This window comes from Ascidiella aspersa, chromosome 7 (genome assembly GCF_963924565.1).
Source record: "Ascidiella aspersa chromosome 7, kaAscAspe10.2, whole genome shotgun sequence".
NCBI classification, from domain to species: Eukaryota; Metazoa; Chordata; class Ascidiacea; order Phlebobranchia; family Ascidiidae; genus Ascidiella; species Ascidiella aspersa.
In genome coordinates, this window is record NC_139453.1 from 10,055,386 (window position 1) to 10,077,275 (window position 21,890).

Below are 21,890 nucleotides of genomic sequence, written 5' to 3' on the forward strand. Positions count from 1 at the left end.
CCGAAGGCCAATCGGCCAACAAATAAATGTGTTTGTACCGATTTTATTCATTTCTCAGCACTCAAGTGTAATAACTAATAACCTCCATTAATGTAGATTGCATCAAAAAATGTAAAGAGTTTTCACCCGGTTTCATGAGTCGGCACCGAAGTAAATTGATGTCAACCCTGCTCTTTTTGCGAAAATGCTGTTCTAGCTCCCACATGATTTGTTTCCAATCATTTTTTTGTTTATATAGCAAACATTGGCAACATTTTCTAAATTAGAAAAATGCGAAGTTTGAGGATTCATTGATTTTCCTGTACTAAAAGACGCCAAAATGTCTTCGGCTTTTTTAAAGCCCGGTCTTATGCCTATAGTATTGCTGCATCACCTGAAGTCGTTTTAGTCATTTATTAGCCACGCCTAAAGTCGCTTTCCAACCAATTTGGCGACTTTCTGTTTTTTTAAGCAAAATGCAATGTGGCGACAAAGAGCAGCTTGAAACACGTTCCTCTGTATTTTTCATGGTTATGTAAGACTCATAATTGATTTATTTCTTCGAGAACCCCGAAACGTAACATAATGCTAATCATTTTTGCTTTCACATCGAAATGCCGTTTGCTTTGGCTGTGCGATAAGAAAAATGTTTTGCTCAGATTATATTTTATTTTTTACTGTGCTGACAAAATCTCTTCTTTTTTTCAGCACACAAAAAGCAAAGAAACTTCAAAGAAACCCGAGAGCAGTGTGCAATTGCCTTATGCCCTCTGGAAGGGATGGCGAACCTTTTTCATTGCTTTGCTGCTGCGTCGTTCAAGTGGTAATTAGTCCGGGTTGGTAATTTAAGGTTTTTGGACGGTTTCCAAATTTGGGTTCCCACAAATGTTAAGAACATAAATAGTTAACAAATGCCTTGGCATTTTTATGGAATTACAGGAGTTAAGCAGAAAGCTTTTCAGCATGGTTTCACCAGGAAGTTTTACAACGATAAACAAAATGCTTTTAGTAGTCTGCTTTTCTGCACGCATTTGTTGAAGTGCAGTTAATGTAAGCCTACTTGTCACCCCTTAAGCACTTTTGCCGAACCAACAGATTGGGTACTGGGTAGTTCTGATTTGTATAGTGCTATCTACCAAAGAATTGTTTTTTACATTTAACTATTCCTGAAAATGATGGACAACATTTTCGTATTGATCTAGAGAGACAAGTGGGTCGTTAAATTATTGGTGGGTCACTTCGTTACCTGCGGGTCAGTGGTTCGCCATCCCTGCCCTATAGTATCAAAAATCAATTCACCTGTTTAAAAGAGATTATAGGCTATCACGTAAAAGCAATTCATTCATTCGAAAGAGATTATATCACTTTAACGGCCACAAAAAATGATGTTAAATACATGGGTTAATACACTAATTTGATGTGAAGTACGACGGTTAAGACACTAAAAAGACTCTTAAGGAATGAATAAACAACGTAATTTGCCGCAACTTGCATTTTCATTCGTTTTTTTCCAAAGAATGATTTGCAAAACCCGAGGTTAGTTTGTCTGATTTCAGAATCTTGATATCAAAGTGTCGTATTTACTTCAAAAACTTCTTCGTAAAGCTGCGTTTGCCTCGAGCGGTTTATTGACCAACGCATATTTTGTTTAATTTTTTTTTACCCACGCGAATCGATAACATCTTTGTAAAATAACTTTTGTATTGAACTATCACCTTTTGTATTAAACTATCACCTCTTTAATCAGGGGTAGGCAACCTTTCGTATGCAGTGTGCCAGTTTATAAATAATGTCAAAACATCAACGATTCGGGTGGCGAACATTTTTCTTTGTTTGGTTTGCAATGGCAACCAGGACTACGGTGTCGGTTAAAATCAACCCGAGTCCAATGTGTGGCCAAATGTTCGAGATTTCGTCGAGTTCCTTATCTGGGTCGGACTTTACAGCCTGTATATTTCACCAATTTACGTAACTAAAATAAGGTGAATATTCAGCAATCCACTCATAGGGCTCATGGAAAATATAACGAACTGTCAGGACAGGAGCACAACACTGTGCCCGCTATTTTTGAAAATACATCGACGCTTTTTAGCCGATATCTTGAAGCAGGGCTGCGGAGGCGGTTTAAACTATAAAATAACCGACTTCGTCGAGTCCCGAGTCCTGCCCTAACTCTACAGCCTGCGTATTCCGCTAAATTACGTATAACTAAAATAAGGTGAATATTCAGCAATTCACTTACAGGGGTGTCATATAATTCATTCACCCACAATAAATGGCTGGAAAATTTTCCACAATATGCTATTTCACCTTTACAATTTCCAGTTTGCGGCCATATCAGTTTTAAATTTGGTGCTGCGCATGCACAAGTCGGTTTTGGACTCTGGTAGTTTCACTTGGTCATACCCGAGTCCCTAGTCCAGCAAAACAAACTGACTCCTGGAGTCCCGAGTCCCGACTCCGCAGCCCGTCAGTGTAAACTCGCGTACCGGGGTTTGCTTATCATTATATTTGAAATTATAATGATTTTGTCATGTAAAATAACTTAGAATCCAATGATAAAATTGATAAAATTCACGTCCAAATCAAGCAACAATTTTCATACAAAATACACTAGCCTACTAAGTTAAAGGTAACATAATCGAAACCATAATAAGGAAACGGAACACTTCGGAAAAAAAAACAGCGCAGGTTAGAAAGATGACGATTTGTTACTGATACCGTAGAGTTGGTCCTATAATGCAGAGTTTCTTAAACATTTGTAGTTTTGTTCACCCCTAGCATCTATTTCCAGATTTCATTCACCCTTATCTCATGATATGATAAAACTATCTCGTCTATATATAACAGCACAAAATTACTTTCGACTTTTGTTAAGATCAACTTAAGCTAAGTTTTCCATTGCAAATCTGCAATTTCTCCAGTCCAGAAATATAAGGCTACAAAAGCACAAAACAGAGTCAGCAAATTTTTGTACTTATACACTCAGTGCAAACCAACTTGAAAAAAAAGCAAAAGAACACCAAATAACAACAGTTCATTAGTCAATTTACTCCATAAAATTGTTTACTAGTGACTAGGATGCACGGTTCGCCCTTATTCACCCCTTTTGGTTGGTTTAGCCCTTATTTTGTTATTTACCCTGGGGTGAACCATTCACTTGATTAAGAAACACTGCTATAATGACCCAAAGATCCAAAAGACACCGATCGCAAGGCCAACAGCCAACAGTGAAAAAGTCACTGTCATTTCGCGTTTAATCCTGAGGAATACGGGGTGCTGCGCCATTAGCTCTTCGATTATTTTTCCGCCGATGTTCTTGTGTGGAAATGGTTTGTCCGGTTCTTGGACATCGAGGAACTTGCACAGAGGCGCCCAGCCCTCTTTCACGTTGTACACAAGCAGCTTGTCCTTGGGTGCATTCTACAGACGTAGGTTAATTTATTTTATTGTATATGCTTATGTGATGAATGGAGGACAAAGAAATACCTTGTAACACTAAAATGGTGGTTAAAATTTTATTTTTTCTGCAAGGGTTTTTACCCCGCAAAATGGGCTTTGATTGTTATTATTATAAACATTTTGCAAATTGTGTGCAATTTTCATATAGATTAACTCTTGATAACCTAAGTCAAAATCAATAATTGTAAACAGTAGTTGGCCTCGAGGATATATACTTTTTTAATAATTTCTAGTATGACTTTAATGCCGGGCGATTTGCAACGAAAAAATAACTGTTGGATTTTACAACTTCACGAAGTTGAAAGGTTTTTTTAAACAGCGATTGTATTTAGAAACTGCAAATGACGTAAACTGTAAATGGCCTGCACTGCGATGGCTTTCGGTGTACAATGATACGTAAGTTGTAATCGTTGGTCGAAAAGCAGCTTCAGAAGGGCTAGATCACAGTTTTTTTGAACACATATTTGTGTGTGTCTTTTATTGACCTGCACAATTGCGTCTTACCTGCAGTGCGTGTGCGTTGTGTCTTCTGTAAGTCGACTTGGCTCTTTCGGGCGTAGTACGAAGTGGCGTCCAAGGCCATATCGGGGCAGAGGCAAAGATTGGAATGCCTTAAATCAAGGAACAAAGTTAGGTAAGAAAAATCGTTAATCATATTTTATGCATCTTCGCAAAGTTCTTTTCCGAAAGTAGTTCTCTTAAAAAATACATTTAAGTAAGACAAGGCTATTGGAGTCCATGTTGCCTGGCCGAAAGGGTTGAGACACATGCCGGATATAAACAGGTGCTGATAAATAAATAAATCCGTCTTTTTTGGGTTATACGCCTTCAGGTTATTAGTCACTGCTATGATACTAACAATAGACAGATATAATGTTAAATTGCTACCACATGTCCCCCTATAAAGTTGATATTTTTTGCGACGAAATATGCTTTTGTAGATGGGCTAGGAATAGGGATGTCCAATAATATAGGAACAAAGCCGATACCCGATACCGAGTCATAGCAAATTTACAGTAGGTTAACAACTGAAAAAAATAGCGGGTTTCGGTATTGGAACAAAACCTGTATCGAACATTCCGAATAGGAGTGACGATAATTTTTGGTGGCTTTACTTTTTTTGTGTCAGAGAGTTGTTTTGCTTTGTGATTTTAAAAATTACTTGCCCATGCTCTTTTGGAACTTATGAAAGCGGTAACCAGTCAAAGACAAGAAGTAAATCATTCTGACGCTGAAACTGTTGATGGATTCCAACTGTTTCTGGAAGCTTCTAACCCACTGATCCTCGTCGTCTCTCAACATCAGAATCACCTTGGAATAAGAAAGCAATTATAAAACAGATACGAAGATTCATTTGGAAATTATTTCAATTTTAAAAACCGAATTTAGACAGTTAAGCATTGTCATGAACTACAGAGTCACTTCAAAACGGACATATTTTAAATGACCCAAGATTCCCCAACATACTTTCCCCTGAGAGTCTATTTATAGTTACGAGTACTTTAAAGCTTTTTATTCATTTTTTTAGCATTTCAAGAAAGCAGATTCGATTTTGTTTTGTAAGGACATATTCGTTGTTTTTGATCTTTGGTAAACTTCTTATCAAAGAAATAGTTTGGGACCGTGACTATTTGTAGAGCATATTACTCATAAACTACTGAAGTAAGGTAAATACTAGAAAAGTGTTTTAGTAACAAACTCGTTCGCAGAATGCGTTGAAGGACCACCTTCGGTTAGGAAAAGCGGTAAGCGCAACTGTAAGTTACCAGTAGTTGACCAGCCGAAAAGAAAAAACAGCAGGCATTACGGGCATTTTGTCTATGGCCTCTGGCAAAGGGTTCGACCGTCATACGGCATTTCGCTTTTGGACGGCAAAGCTTGTTGCTGTAAAAACTGACGTTTCGTGCAGAAAACTTTTTCCAGGAGATCCCCGCTTTAACGTCACTATAGCCTGCACAACATGTTGCCCACTGAACGCATGCATCCTTTTAAATGCGGCTCGCGATGTAGTAATATTTTTCCCTTTGGTGCCGACCTGTTTATGTATTTCATGATATCAACAATCATATATTTGTAGTACGTTTAAAGCAGACCTTTAGGCAGTCCTCCTAACTTACGATTTCCCTTCATGTATAACAGGGTTTCCGAACCTATCGTTATTTTGGAGGCTCTTTCGTATACCACGTATGATATAAGAAAGACAGCAGAAAATTGCTAATTTACTTAAAGTTTCCAGTCTTTGCTTTTTAAGTTGCATACTTTTGTCGTAATTACATTTTGGGTTGATTTTGATTTTTAAAGGTCCACCGGTCCGCAAAATTTGTTTTGAAATTTCACCGGTCCGTGAGCTAAAAAAGGTTGAGAACCACTGGTTAAAGCATTTACCTTTGCTTCCGGAAAGATCTCGAGCAGCTCTTCCCAATAGTAAGAGGCAGGGACATCGCAGACGGCGTCCACATCCTTGTAGATTTCCCTGAGTGGCTCGGCCGTTGCCGCGTCGTCAATCAAAGCCGTCCACTCCTTCCTGGCGTACCAGAAATGTTCGAGAACGTCGTACACTTTGAAACCGAGCAGCGTCAGGGCGGCGTTGAGCGTTTTGGTGCCGGTCTTAGACAGGCCGGCAAGAATAACCTTCATTCCGTGGCCGGCTCGCTCAACATACACGTGCAACACAACTTGAGCAAGGCGATGCTTCCCGAACTTAACTTCTACGATTTCAGGTGGGCTATTTTCGTTCGGCGGCTATTGCGCGCGGATAAATATAGCGCGGCGAGCAAATATTTGCCTTCCTCGAATTTCTGCACGCTCCACCGCGTAGCTTTTGACCTCGCCAAAACGCGATTCGCACGCGGACGACCCTCGGTCTCGGGGCCTAAACGCTATTTGAAAAACCTCACGAAATGCTTCGCGGTGATTTTTTCGGGACCAACTGAGGCCGAACAGCTTAACCGTCAAAACTGTATGCATATGAGGTTTCGCAAGCTGTGAGGTAATTCTCATAAAGCATCACAAAGCGTAGAGAGCATAGGGCCTAACTGAAGTGGAAATTCCAAGACTTAGCTACTGAAGCATACAGTAGGCATGTAAATATGGCTAAACATTTAGGTTACGTTACGGCTTTAATGGTTTACAGATTGAAGTGAGATTGCTGCTGCCAGTGCCTTCGATGCTTTACGTCTGTTGCACAATGACTAAGAGTTTTTTTTTTGTGGTGATTAAGCTTTCGTAGACATGACGACCGGACAAAATAACCTCGTTTAACCCAGGATGGGTTTGCTGCAGTAATTTGCTCGTATACAGGGATCAAACAACCTCATGGCGGTTGAACACTATTTATTTACAAATAGTAATGATAAAAAATGATGTTTTATATCTTTGGCGCCGCACAAACATTTCTAACCCTGGTAACAAACGGACATTTTAATCCCAAATCACGATTTCTCGCACGCGATACGATCAAGTCACGTTTCTACAGTCAACGTTTATTCCCTTCAACGGTTCATTAGGGTTCACACTCATTTACGCCATCCGATAAATGCGATGAATCTCATCAAAACTTAAACGGCTGCCAGAAACCGAGATAATCATTTTTGTATCTAATAAATCAGCAAATTTGAAGACCACCAGAACCCTACTGTCTATACCGACGGCTAACCGGCCAACAAGTAAATCTTTTTCTACCGATTTTATTCATTTCTCAGCACTCAAGTGTAATAACTAATAACATCCATTGCATTAACTTAAAAATGTAAGGAGTTTGTTTACGAGAAATTAAACGTTAACTACCACCGATTCATCTACAGCCCAACAAAGTTAAGTAGTTTTCACCCGGTTTCATGAGTCGGCACCTTAGAAGTAAATTGATGTCAACCCTGCCCTCTTTTGGAAAATGTTGTTTTAGCTCTCACATAATTTGTTTCCAATCATTTTTTTGTTTATATAGAAAACATTGGCAACACTATCTAAATTAGAAAAATGCGAAGTTTGGAGATTCAATTGATTTTCTTGTAATGAAAGATGACGCCAAAGTGTACATTAAATTTAATTCGGATTTCAACGCACGATTTCTCGCACGCGATACGATAAAGTCACGTTTCTACAGTCAACGTTTATTCCCTTCAACGGTTCATTAGGGTTCACACTCATTTACGCCATCCCATAAATGCGATGAATCTCATCAAAACTTAAACGGCTGCCAGAAACCGAGATAATCATTTTTGTATCTAATAAATCAGCAAATTTGAAGACCAATCAGCAAATTTGAAGACCTCTCACATAATTTGTTTCCAATCATTTTTTTGTTTATATAGAAAACATTGGCAACACTATCTAAATTAGAAAAATGCGAAGTTTGGAGATTCAATTGATTTTCTTGTACTGAAAGATGACGCCAAAGTGTCTTTGGCCTTTTTAAAGCCCAGCCTTATGCCTAAGAGTGTTGCTGCATCACCTGAAGTCATTTCAGTCATTCCATGGCCACGCCTAAAATAGTTTTTCCAACCAATTGGTCGGCTTTCTGTTTTTTGAAGCAAATGCAAGGTGGCGACAAAGAGCAGCTTGAAACACGTTTTGTTGTATTTTGTATTATTGTGTACAACCCACAGTCTCACAGTTTTGTTTATTTGTTCGAAAAACCTGAAATGTACCTATACGTTTTGTTTCTCACCGTAATACTTTTTGCTTTGGTTGTGCTGACAACATTGCTTCTTTGTGTGCTGACAACATTGCCCCCAAAAAATAATATAGGATCAATGTATCAACAAGCGAAAAACATTTATTCGAAAGAGATGGTATCACTTAAAAAACTTTACTTGTCCAAAGAGTTCAATAATGTTAAGTCACGGTGCCCAAAATACTTAATATATGACTTTAGTAAAGTCATTTAAGTCTTTTAGATCATTTCCAGAAAGTTCTGTTGGGTATCTTTCTTACTTTTAAAATGCTAATTGATTAACCCTTGTCCCTGAGATTATACGTAGTAATCCCAGCCGGGACTCGTATGATTTCTCATTTGTTCTTTATTGGTCGAAAAATACAAACTCTATATACTGTTCTTAAAAAAATAATAAATCGTTTTAGCATAAGGCGAGAATTATTCCGAGTTTTTCGGACCATGTTGATGATACGCAGCTTTGCTGTCATCCGTGTTTACAACAATTGCATCCCGTCACTTTTGTTATATCTTTAGCCAAACGAATATTACTGGGGATTCCAACAAAAATTCAGGATACAGCATCAAGTATCGATACAGTCACGAACACAACAGTGTTCCCGCTATTTTTGAACATACTTTGACACCTCTTAGCCTATAACCTATGGGGTGGGTATAGCAAACTATTAGAAGAGTTAACTAGCAGTTTCACTTTGACCTAGGTTTGTCAGTCGAAGAAAAAACACCCTTTTTTCTAGCTAATTTTAATGCATAGTGCCCTGCTTTAACGCAACAGACATCGCGCCAATTTTTGAGCATTGTAACGTAATGCGAACGTTTGATGCTAGTCGTAAACAACAAACAAGTTTAACGGCCACAGAAAATGATGTTAAATATAAGGGTTAATAAACTACTTTGATGTTAAAAATGACAATAAAGAAATAATAAACAACGTAATTTGCCGCAACTTGACTTAAAATGTGCAGTTCATTCGGCTCTTTATTTCCAAAGGATAATTTACAAAACCCGAGGTTAGTTTGCCTGCTAACAGAATCTCGATATACAAATGCTGTGTTTACTTTAAAAAACTTTTGCGTAAAGCTGCGTTTGCCTCGGGCGGTTTATTAACCAACGCATATTTTGTTGAATTTCAACGCTTGCAGTGTGACCGAAGTTTTGCAGCAATGAACACTGGTGCGGAAATGACGTTAACAACTTTGTGCTGAGTGCAGTGATGAACAGTGAAAGTCGTCTAGTCGTTGGCTGACATTATGCAAAGCAGATTACGAATGTCCAGAAGTAAAAGCATAGTCAAGGAAAGGGATTTCAATAAATATTTGACAAAACTTTGCCAGAAAGATTTCAGTCTACTGTCATACCTGTTTTACTAGAATTGTAATAATAAAGTTGTATTTTTTAGTTGTAGGTTTTATTTCATTCGGATTGTTTTATATTTCCTTAAGGCAAACACACAATAGACACCGTTGCCTAAGTTCTAATATGAAGGTCATTTTAGCTGGATTTTCTAAAACGGGCACGAAAAGCCTAAACGCCGCTCTGACGCAGCTCGGCTTTAAAGTGTACGATGTCGTCGACCATTTTTGGTACGCCGGTGACGAATGGACAGCCCTGATGAAGGACACCGCGTCGTCCGAACCACTGAGAAAAATCTATCAAGATGTTGACGCGGTCTGCGACCTGCCCGCCTGTTTTTACTGGGACGAACTGCTTAAGCTATTTCCAGAAGCCAAGGTATGCCCAATAGTCGTAAGGAGGTATGTCTCTTTGCACTTGAAATCTTGGCTAAGTAATCGGTTGTGACCCGCCAAATACTTGCCATTATGAGATCAATTATCCACTTATTTGTGGGGGTAAGAATGTGGTAAAAGTAAACCAAAAAGGTCCTAAACGGCGAACCGGTAAAACACTTTGTGGCGTAACGGGATTGCGGTAATATAAGTTTTGCAGGTATACCGTACCGGTAAAACAAATGTTATATTTTTGCCAGGCCATCCCGCCATATCTTCTAATCCAGTGGTTCCTAACCTTTTTCCTCGCTACACTCCTTTCAAATCACCAACCAGTTCTCGCGCCCATTCTAGAATTGCTTAAATGACAAAACCATAGTAATTTTATTTTTATAACTGATAACACAATACCAAAACGTGAGTTAGTTTTAAATTTAATTGAACAAAGAAATAAATTACTGTAATATATTTTCTGTTTCTCATTCAACATCCCCACACACCCCCTGGAACAGAGCACCCCTGGTTAAGAAACCCTTCTCTAATGTACCATGCTTATCTAATGTATTTCAACTAAAGTTTAAGTTGCATAGTTGTGCCCTATATCGAACGACAACCTCAGGTTTTCAAAGTTTACTTTATTTAGGCGTCCTGTTTTGACGTAACTTTATGACATAATCTCTGAAAGTTTTATGCGTTTCGGTAAGAACGTTTTTCGTTGTTCCGGGAAGAAAACTATTCTACTTTCTAGCCTGGTGTAAAGTTCATTTTTATTCATTGAAATAGGGGCCTATCCATATTTTTGATTTCGATGTGTAGTTTCCACAGGCTCTTGTCATCTTTAGTACAAAGACATTAAATGTGTATGTTATTGACAATCCGATGCTTAGCACTGCAGTTATACAGTATAAATAGCACTTCAGTTCTATAGTATATATTCAGCAGTTACTGAAACCGTATTTTTGATATCATACGTGTTATACGTGGTTGTATTGAAGCTTTTGACGTACAACTGGTCTTTAAGTTTAAGATTAAAACGAGTTGTAGCCTACTTTTAAATAGTTTGGGCCAACACTTGCAGCGTTGTGACGTGTAAGATGAAGTCCAAAGTAGACCGTTAACTTTATGTTACGTCACAATGCTGCAAATTACGGAACTGGCTAGTTCTAAATTTGATGGACAAGCCGCCTTCAACATCTTGCTTTTTGCAATTGAGATATAAATTTGTAATATATTTGGCGGACCGGCAGGAAAGTTGACCCGGACCAGCGGTTGAGAACCACTGATGAAGAATGCCCTGCTTTAACGTAGCAAACGTTACAAATTTGGGGCATTATGACGTAATACCAACGGTTAGTGGTAAACAACAAGTACGCCCACAAAAAATAATATTAAATACAACACAATTAAGACACTTATTTGTGACACGAACTGGCAATGTGTGCAACCATTTAGTTGGCGCTAGTCTTAGTAATGTTAATGATGTGGTAGTGATGTAATGGTTGCACTTTCTTAAGGTGATATAACGTGCGCGTTAAATCAATTGGCGTGCCATGCAAAATCATCTTGCGTGCCAGGGGTTGCCGACCCCTGCGTTATGACGTAGCTTTGTGGCATTATTAAACTTTCAAAAATAAATAAAGAATTATTTAAAACGTTCACTAAATGCTATACATATATTTCTATACATTGCCTATGATATTAATTTCTGCGTCTAACTACAACCACTATAGCCATGATCAGACTTGGACATTGGATTATTTTAGCGTTTTAATATTAGATTAGACTTTAAATTAGATACTTTCAGTATTTCAAATGAGATTACAATTAGAATTGGAGTTAAATCTTTTTGAGTTTTCTCAAATTAGATTAGAATTACCGAATTCTAAAAAAAAACTAATTTCAACTAGAATTACATTTGATTATTCACAATTTATATATTTGAATTGCTAATTTTTCTAATAAGAATGTGAATGGTAAATATTTGTCACTGCGTGCTAAGTTTTTTGCATAGCATATGCTTTTCAGACTGTAAAAATTACATACAAGTCGTTCCAACCAAATATTTAAATTCAAATTCTTTAAATTCAAAATTTATTTTAACTTAAAATGCCGATAGACAAAGTGACACTTTTGGTAAAATCCGAATTCGACTTAGAACTACAATTAGAGCCCACAAGCAATTCATAAAATAGATTAGAATTAGAATTAGTCTCATTTTGCTCTGGGGTGCTCAGTGACCTTGTAGTTGTCCTTACTGCATTTGGTGTTATTACCTTGTAGCGGTAGGAGCTTATATTGTTAGTTACTTGTAAGTGTTTGGCAATGATGTTCAACTTACTGATTCTTTTTCTGTTTTGTTAACATTATTTTCTATTGTTTCTATTTGAATAAGGAATCCACTTGTTCAAGCCTTTGCGTGTTTTATTAAATTCCTGTAGGCTACGTGTACACTGATAAAGACTTTAGTATTGGATCGGATCCATTAGTTTTAATTTATTGAGTTAGAAAACTAGAATTATCTAGTAGTTGTTATGTTCCATTTTCAACGCATTTTACTACCTTGGAACCGACAGGTGATCCTAATGGTTCGCGACAACAAGGACATTTGGGAGCGCAGCTGGCAAAAGCAGCTCAAGGCCACCGAGAGCCTGCCGATCGTCATTTGGTGTTCCACCCTCGGCCTGCGCTATGTTTACTAAATGAGAGCGATGGGTGGGTTGCGCCGTCGGTGTTTTCCCCTGTTTCGACACCCCTCGGAAAACGTGCGGATTTTATTTATTTTTAGGGGTCGATATATTCTCGGCCGCTCTTAGTTGGAGATGGAACGTGCCCTTGAAGATATCGGAGTCGAGGGCCAAGTCGATTTATCGCAAACACAACGCCTACGTTTTGCAGGTAAACTTCCCATTTATATTATATTTTGAAGGCGAAGGGTGTATTTAGGGAAAGCCGCACTGAAACTGTGCTAAAAATTAAAGACAAATTTGTTTGCGTTTGTTAGTTTTTTCCTTTGTTTGTTTAATTCGATCAAAAGTCTGCTGAATTGTTTTGAATTTCCTTCGTGCCCTTTTGTTTTGGCAGCTCTTTTTAAGGTATATATTGATAGCTACAAATGTTTAATTTTTAAAATAGTTTTGTACAAAAGTACATTATAGCACTTTTGAGATAAGAACTTATTGCATCCTTTAATGTTGTGGTGCACTAAAGTCATTGTTTTTAAATGGCTTGATTTGACTTAACCTAAGGGAAGGCGGGGCAAAACGGTCCCCTCACTTTTCTCGTTAACGAAAATTGCCGGTGTTAATATTTGTTTACTGAACAGTGACTATCGTCTAAAAATGTCGGTGGAAAAAAATCAGACTATTCATTTATACGTGTTGCCTACTAAAGTACAAGTAAAGGTGAAGTTACTTTTTCGCTCAATTATTTAGATAAGGCAAACACCTACAGTTTTTTTAAGTTTAAGAGATTTTAAAGAACTCGGGTTTTAATGCGATGCATAGTGTTGGGGCAAAACGGAACCCCATAAGGTATGCCGTTATAAGTAACTCAACTTAAAACAATTTTATCAGTAAGACACTTTTGAACATGAATAAAGTTACTTATCATCATTTTATGTTTAGATCAAATTTGCAGGAAGACCTAATAATTATTTTGGGTAAAATACCTTTAGTTGATCTAAATAATTTGTACCAATAACTTGACTTTGACTTCGGTCAACTGGCAAATTTTCTGATTTTTCGCTAATTGATTGAACATAAACATTTTAATTTAATACCATTTTGACAACATTTTGTGTCGTTACTTCATTTTTCTAGTAAAAAGTTGACTACTTTTTTTGGAGGATACAACGTAAAATATAGTGCTTCATTATTTTTATTGTTTGTTAACAACCTTTTATTTTTAAGCAAATAATCTATACTCACACCTGTGTTGGTATTTGTCAAAAATGAGTTGCCTTAGACTAAATTTATTCTGCAAAATTACTTGTTTACAAGGTTAACTGCAGGCTGCACACAGTGCTAAAATGTTGAATAATCCATATTTTCTGTCAGACCGCCCCGAAGGAAAAGCTGCTGGTGTACAACGCTAAAGAGGGCTGGACGAACACTCTGCAAGATTCTCGATGTAGAAGAGCCTGACACACCATTTCCGCATAAGAACAAAAGAGGCGATATTTGGGAGGCTTGGGTTGCCCAGCATCCGGCCTTTGCACGTATGGGGCGCGAAATGTTGACCTTTTTCGCCTTACTGGGAATCACGTAATATACGCTTGGTTGTGTTTTAAGTTCAAAATATTATATTGCATGTTTATATTGTTTCAAATGTACCAGGTGTGACTCACTGTCACAATTAAATCACATGGTTGCGAACAAATCCTTTTGAAATGACTCGAGTCCAAGTCAAGTCTTTTTATAATAAGTGAAGGCCAAGTCACGTCATAATTAGGGCAAGTCAACTCCAAGAAAAGTCGTCAATATAAACTAAAACGTTAATTAAAGCTATTAAAACTGGTAAACTTGTTGAAATATAAACAATAACTTAACTGAAACATAACACAAGCGCAACATAAAGCAAAAATTTTTTTATGTGCACAAAATTTAGATAAAAACCCTTTTAATATAAAAAAAATGAAACACACCTATAATTTCAACCGAAGTCATTTGTCTAAAAAGTCGTTTATCCAAAAGACTTGCATCAAGTCAATTCATGTAAAAACATTGACTGAAAAGTGTCATTTAATTATCATTATAACACTTTTAACTGGCATTTTGTAAAGACGTTATAGATTTGTGCAAACAGTAAAAGATGTGCTATGTCAGCAGCATCTAAATTTTGGCAGAATTAAAAATAGATAATTGGCTAAAGTTGTGTTTTTTTGTCTGAGTCCTAGTGTGATTACATACAATATTACACCGCACCTTTTGGCTGATTTGTGCCATAAATCTTTTGCATCGCTTCACTAAACTAAAAAATCCGCAGGTCATGCATACCTGATTTACAAAATAATTGTCACAAATGGTGTACCTTATTAATATTAATAGTGTAAATTACTACAATATCCATTTGAGCGGCAAAAAAATGAGTAATGTAAAGCGTCTTACTAACAATTGATCATTCCATCGTTACAAGCGCTATTAATGTCTAAACCAAAAGCCGCCTTGCGAGATATAAATATACACAACCACTGTTTCGCCTTGTTTTCTTTTAATCGTATTAGTCACACAACCACTAAAAGTAATATAATACAAAGCATATGCTCGAGTTAAATGAATGTTACAGGCTATACAACGAATATACCGGTATAGTGTTTGAATGCCAATTAAGCACTCTGTGGTGTGATATTCAAGCGACAAAAGGCAACCGCAGAATTGTAGCTGAGATCAGGGTTTGTCCACATTCCTGCATTGGCGAATGACCTTCGTGAATCGATTGCTACAGCCCAAATTACACCTGCGCCGCCTATAGGATTTCCAGGTAGCCAGTGTGCGTATAGAGGGCCACCGGTCGAACTTTGTAACACGTTGTTCTAAAGTAACAATCATTTTAGGTAATTTACGTGAGTAAAATGGTGCAGATGATACCAAGGGTGAGCATGGGTTATGCCTTTTAGGGGCATTAGAGCTTTAAATCACACACTTTCGATCTATAACATAGCAGGCTACGGTTGAACAAGTTAATTTACTTTTGGAAACATCTAACCACCTTTCAGAACTTTGTTGCGGTTTCACCAGCATTTATCCAAAAAACATTTTTTGTCGAGTACAAATTGTTGCTTTTCGTTTAGTTGGTTGTTAAGCTGAAATGTTGAACATAAATCAACTTGACCTACGCTGCAAAAACTGCCAATTTTATAAAAGAAGACAGGCCGCCTGAACCCTTTCTCTTTAATATCTAAGGGCTGCGAACCCAAAATAGCATGTCTTAAAAACGTGTTGCAAAATGCTCTCACCACATAAGTTGATGCCAGCCAAACTCGTACCACGTCGTCCAGTGGTCTGTCGATGTACAGACCCCAAGCCCTTTGAACATATTTGTAAAGCGCCAAGTACATCTCCTCGCTTTCAATGTCGACCAGAGTTCCGTTGTAGAACCGGCAAAGGCTCTCTGCCGCTGCTTTACCCTTGCCGTGCTTTTCCCACACAATAGTTTGCGGAAGCCAGTAGCAAGAGCCGTTGAACGAAACTCCGGGGCATTGCGATAGTTCTGAACAACGGTAGATGTTTATTACAAATGTGTCACAGCCGTTTAGTGTTGCAAGGGCTTAAGTCAAAAATTTGACTGAAGTGAAATTAAGTTACTGTGTAATCACTTGACTACACTATAAATGACTCTGGTTGAAATGAAATGTTTTCATTGAACCTTATATTGTAAAATCGGGTTATTTATTCTACTTTTGCATTAAAACAATTCACTTATATTTTGCGAAATTGTTATTTTTAATTTAGGTATTGCTCATAATTAATCAGAAAAGTTACAAATTTAACATTTGCTTTTTATAGCACGAACTTGACTTGGATTTGACTTTATCTTATTTTGCCTTCACTTCTACCTGACGTGTTATTTATTTATTTCAAACTTGACTTAGACTTAACATTGCAGCCGTTACAAGTTTTGCATTGTAAGGGAGTTTCTAGGTGTCATGTGTGCAACATCTCCTCAAGGCGTTAACAGGTTTGGTGTAGCTTATTAACCGTTGTCATTTTTTTCTGCCAAATGTTTTCGAATGCCAAATGTTAATATGCGAATAACTAAATTTTCGAGTATATGAATAACTAATTTGGAACAATCTTTGTGGGAATTTACAACATACCTTTGATTTTCCTGTCGATTGTTTGCTCTATTCTGTTCCAATCGATGGTGGCCTTCGGGCCAACGGGTCCTTTTGGTCCGGAACCTCTAAAGCCCCTTGGTCCCCTCTGGCCAGGAGGTCCCTGGATCCCTCCAAAAGGCGAATTATTTCTTGCGCTTGATTGCTGCAGCTCGAATAGGCTTCCAATAGGTTTACAAACCAAAAAGTCGTTTGATGCAACTTTTCCGTAGGTAAGCGAACTCCAAACTTGCAGCACAAATACAACCGTCAAGAAAAAATTACACATTCTTTCCATATTTTTATCCAAAGGTACGTAAACCTTAGCTTTAGAATTGCTCGCCCAGACCTGCTTTTATATCCAACACGCAAGATGCCTCACGTTTGGCCTGCTTCCAAACATGGCAACGTGTTTTTGGCAACTCTGCTAATTAGCAGCGTATAGTTGCTAGTGCTGCATTAACCTTTACGTGTCGTCTTCGGTCGCTTGCTTAACCTTTCCAGGTTTCATAATGTGCACAAATCGCTGCGACAAAAGTTGGTCACGCGAACTTCCAAATAAGGCTGCGGCATATGCGGCAGGTTGGGCTACTGACAAATGTGTTGTGTGCATGTTTTGCAGCAAAGCGGACGGCTTGTTAACGCTCGTTGTGTGCATATGCAGATCTTGTTTTTATTTATCCGAGTATGGTGTCGAGCGGTGTTTTGCGAACGTTTCTAGTTAACGAAAAAACATTGTATTATCTACCGTTGTTTACTTTTGATAAAGTAGGCTACAGTTGTGTTTTTCAAGTTTTGTATATTTCAACAGGTGAGACATGACCACAGTACTATCTTAACTCCCATAAACAAACTGTCATTGCATTTCAAAGAGCATACTGTCAGGTCGCCTATAAATTTATTGTACATTCAAATAATTCAACATAGTTCGCTTTCAATGAAATAGCTTACAGCGTAGTAAAAACACGTCTCGCAAGTAAGGCATGCATCTGTTGACGGTTGTAAAGTCGAAAATGCCGACTGGATTTTCCAGAAAGGGCAGGAAAGGAAAGGAGTATCAAGGTGAAATATTTAACACTTTACCAGGCGAACACGCTATAATTACAAGCACAAACAGACATGCGTCGTTCCTCTACTACAGTATCAATGAACCTATTTTTAGATATTATATTACCTAAGGTTATTAAATATTGCCGTGTTTATCTGTAGTTGGTTTAATGACAGCATTCGTCTGTATGATATATATATTTAACAAACTTTCAAGTACAATCAAAGCTAAATTTGTCGTCTCAAATAATGGAAGCTATGATAATACTACGCCTAGGCTTTTGTATGGAATCAGTTCCAATACTTTGCGAATATATCATTAAATTTGTCATTAGCAATTTCGAAATATTCAGTAATAATTTTGGTAAAAACACGTGTTTCAGCCCTCCCCCCAAATCAAACTCAACATCAGTTTTTTTCGCGCACTACATACTCCTAATATGAAAATAGTGGATTTCATGCAAATGCTACGAAAACCCTTAAGAATTGTTGTTAAGATCTATACACAGTTTAACATGCCAGAGTCAAGGCTTCAACAAGTTATCTATACATGCGTATTAAGTGCTGTGCTGTTTATGTGACAAAATGCAACTGGAGAATGGTAGCTAAGATCGGATTTCGTCCACATTCCTGCCTTGTCGAAAGACCTCCGTGCATCGTTTGCCACAGCCCAAATTACTCCTGGACCAGATCTTGGATAGCTCGGCTGCCAATATGCGTAAAGAGCACCTCCGGTTGAACTTAAAAGTACGTCATTCTAAAAAAATGTTTTAAAGGGTTACTTGAGTAATATTTCTAAATGTTAAAGACTTACTTGAGTATACAAAGTGTGCAACGTCAGGGCATAATTACGTTTTACAATCGTTTGATTTTTAGCCAATTTCCACTGTTGTACTGACTTCACTAAAGTTCACGAAAGTCATTGTTTAAAATTACTTGACGTGCCAACTTGACCCATAAGTGGCACGACGCTTGCTTTTTTGATTATTTTTTTATACATTGGATACGAACTGGTCTTCGGAAAACAGCAACACTTAAGAACTAAGCAGCTTTAATTTCTTACCTCGTAAGTTGAGGCCAGCCAAACTCGTACCACGTCGTCCAGTGGTCTGTCGATGTACAGACCCCAAGTCCTTTGTATATATCTGTAAAGCGCCAAGTACATCTCCTCGCTTTCAATATCGACCAGAGTTCCGTTGTAGAACCGGCAAAGGCTCTCTGCCGCTGCTTTACCCTTGCCGTTCTTTTCCCACACAACAGTTTGCGGAAGCCAGTAGCAAGAACCGTTGAACGAAACACCGGGGCATTGCGACAGTTCTAAACAACAGTAGATGTTTGTTACAAATGTGTTACAGTCGTTACAAGTTTAGCCTTGTGAGGCAGATTCCAGGTGTCTTGCAACATGTTTAAAACGCGTTGATAGGTATGTTGTAGCCTATTTGCCGTAGCTTTTTTTTTCAACTAAATGTAAAGGAAATTAAAATCATAAAGACCTTCTGCATAGTAAGTAGTTTATATGTGTATTGCCTTCAATAATATTAAATATTGATGTGTTTACTTTTATTTTTATTTAATGAGGCAAACGTGTTCAACAGAATTTGAAAATAACTGATTTGGCGCAATATATGTTGAAATTTGCAACATACCTTTGATTTTCCTGTCGATCTTGTGCTCTATTATGTTCCAATCGATGGTGGCCTTCGGGCCGACGGGTCCTACTGGTCCGGAACCGCCTCTAAAGCCCCTTGGGCCTCTTCGTCCAGGAGGTCCCTGGATTCCTCCAAAAGGCGAACTATTTCTTGCGCTTGATTGCTGCATCTCGAACAGGCTTCCAATAGGTTTACAAACCAAAAAGTCGTTTGGTGCCGGTATTCCGTGGCCAGCTGAACTGCAAACTTTCAGCATAAAAGAGACCGTCAAGAAAAAATGACGCATTTTTCGTAAATTTCCACTTGTAGATGAACGTTATGTCGGCTGCTGAATTTTATGATCCAGCTCGTCCAAGTCTGCTTTTATAACCTCGATCGGCCGTAACGTCTGCGTGAATTAGCGACAAATGTGTTGAATAGAAGCTTACATGGTTGTTTCCTTTACGTTGTCACATCGCTTTCCGCTGACATGCTTTAACCTTACAAGGTATCACGACGTGCGACAACCGATTTCACTGCAGAAAACCAAATATGGCTGGAGCAAATTCGACAGGTAACGAACAAACATATTTGGTGCTAAAGCATTGCAAATATAGAAAGCAAGAAAAGCTTTCTTCTCAAATAAAATTAAAGGTGCGTCGTCGTTTTCTGGTAATTTGTCTAAAAACGTACCGGTACTGTAACTGGCTTTCTTACTAACACATTTACAAATAGTATGTTTTATTTACTATGAAGTCAAAACACAATTCCCAAAACTGCGCGAACAGAGTGTTCGTGTGTAAAGCAGCTGTTTTTCTTATGTGCTAACGGCTAACCTACACGTAACTCTTTAACGACCTTTGTTTTCGAAGTTTTTCCACGCTGTGTTTGTAAAGGCACTGTTTTTTTGTTAGGAATTTTTTTTTATTGTTTGTTTAAAACTTTTATTTTTAAGCAAATAATTGATCTATAGGCTACTCAGACCTGAGTTGGTATCTGTCAAAAATGATTTGCCTTAGACTAAATTTATTCTGCAAAATTACTTGTTTACAAGGTTAACTGCAGGCTGCACACAGTGCTAAAATGTTGAATAATCCATATTTTCTGTCAGACCGCCCCGAAGGAAAAGCTGCTGGTGTACAACGCTAAAGAGGACTGGACGACACTCTGCAAGTTTCTTGATGTAGAAGAGCCGGACACACCATTTCCGCACAAGAACAAAAGAGGCGATATTTGGGAGGTTTGGGTTGCCCAGCATCCGGCCTTTGCGCGTATGGGGCGCGAAATGTTGACCTTTTTCGCCGGGCATTTGTCTCGCGTTTGGAATCTACTGGAAGTTTCCGACCATTGTCTACGGCGCCGAGCGATTGTCTGCATTAGCTGGCAACCTTTTCAACCGATTTAAAGCAAACTAGAAAAGCTATGACCGTAAGGTCGGAAAGAGGTCTGATTAAGCCCATTTCCAACTACGTCACAAAAGACTTCGTCTAAGATTGTTTTTTAGAGATCCACACTGAGCCACAGTTGGCTTACTAATATTTCCTACAATTACGTTAACATTTAACCGCGCTTGTTTAAATAGTGTCAAACCCTTAAAATGTCGGGTCGTTATGATATGAGGTATAACATGATCTTGGTATATATCACTATTCGGAATATCCTAAAACATTTGTCATAATGCCCAACTTGTAATCTGCGGGCCCTTGTGTGTATTTATCCTACGTTTGTTGAGGTCACTATATTTGTTGGTATAGCGGAAAAATGAGTTTGTATGTTATTATATATATAAACCCAACCAGAAATACTGTTTTTGTTAAATTGTTGTTTACAATATGGCTTAATCTTCAGGGGTGCACAACCTTCAAGCCACTGCCGGCCGCATAAACAGCTTGTTTATTACGGCCGTCAGTCGGGATGTCTAAATATTATGTGGGGTCGAAGGCGATACCCGGTAATTGCCTATAGTGACAATAGCTGCACTCTCCCGATACAAGGGTAGTAGCAACGCCAATCCAACAACAGATTAAACAGCATTTTCATCGATTTAATTATTTACAGTTCTAGGTAATTTAACATGTCAACGCTTGAACAATTGTTGCCTATAAATAACTTTAAAAATTGCCGTTGAGTGTATCAATTTTAACAAGCGTGTTGCTCCTGAACGAACTGGTTTGCAGTTATGCAATAAAGTTACTGTAAGGCTGTAAGCGTGAAAAGCGCCAAAAAATTGCGTTTTTTTAATTCAATTGGTTTAACATTTGTAGAAGGACACTTGGCAAAGAGCACATAAAAAGAGCAGCATTATTGCCCCACAAACTGAATTGCTGCACCGAGATCAAGTGAAATGCTCGGCTGTGTTTAAAAGTGCAAATATTATACTGTGCGTTTTATACTTGATTTGCATTATAAAAAAGTCGCAAATGGTGTACCTTAATATCATTAGTAATGTAAATTATTACAATATCCATTTGGGCGGTAAAAATTGAGTAATGTTAAAACGTCTTAGTAATATAATTAATCATTTTATCGTTACAACCGCTCTTGTTGTCTAAACCAACAGTAAT

General features: G+C 38.0%; 2 protein-coding genes across 2 annotated transcripts; one reads left to right on the top strand and one right to left on the bottom strand.

Moving 5' to 3' along the window:
- Positions 1 to 2,719: 2,719 nt before the first annotated feature.
- Positions 2,720 to 6,147, bottom strand: LOC146137653 (uncharacterized). Its single transcript, XM_083394113.1, has 4 exons — positions 5,827 to 6,147; positions 4,608 to 4,752; positions 3,946 to 4,052; positions 2,720 to 3,402 (listed from the first exon to the last, which is right to left on the bottom strand). Exons 1-4 carry the CDS (start codon positions 6,076 to 6,078, stop codon positions 3,157 to 3,159), a joined length of 750 nt encoding a protein of 249 aa, XP_083250239.1. The 5' UTR covers positions 6,079 to 6,147; the 3' UTR covers positions 2,720 to 3,156.
- A 3,445-nt stretch (positions 6,148 to 9,592) lies between these two features.
- Positions 9,593 to 20,817, top strand: LOC146137654 (uncharacterized). Its single transcript, XM_083394409.1, has 5 exons — positions 9,593 to 9,844; positions 12,414 to 12,507; positions 12,626 to 12,735; positions 20,438 to 20,566; positions 20,734 to 20,817. The coding sequence occupies exons 1-5, from the start codon at positions 9,593 to 9,595 to the stop codon at positions 20,815 to 20,817; spliced, it is 669 nt and encodes a 222-aa protein (XP_083250535.1).
- Positions 20,818 to 21,890: the final 1,073 nt, after the last annotated feature.

Bases quoted from the DNA above. Each gene is read 5' to 3' on its own strand.
- LOC146137653 (XM_083394113.1), bottom strand. From the start codon at position 6,078: ATGAAGGTTATTCTTGCCGGCCTGTCTAAGACCGGCACCAAAACGCTC. The intron at 4,753-5,826 runs GTAAATGCTTTA...TCTTATTCCAAG, and splicing joins AGATCTTTCCGGAAGCAAAG to GTGATTCTGATGTTGAGAGA. The intron at 3,403-3,945 runs GTAAGACGCAAT...CTACGTCTGTAG, and splicing joins ACAACGCACACGCACTGCAG to AATGCACCCAAGGACAAGCT.
- LOC146137654 (XM_083394409.1), top strand. From the start codon at position 9,593: ATGAAGGTCATTTTAGCTGGATTTTCTAAAACGGGCACGAAAAGCCTA. The intron at 9,845-12,413 runs GTATGCCCAATA...TGGAACCGACAG, and splicing joins AGCTATTTCCAGAAGCCAAG to GTGATCCTAATGGTTCGCGA. The intron at 20,567-20,733 runs GTTTGGGTTGCC...ACCGATTTAAAG, and splicing joins AAAGAGGCGATATTTGGGAG to CAAACTAGAAAAGCTATGAC.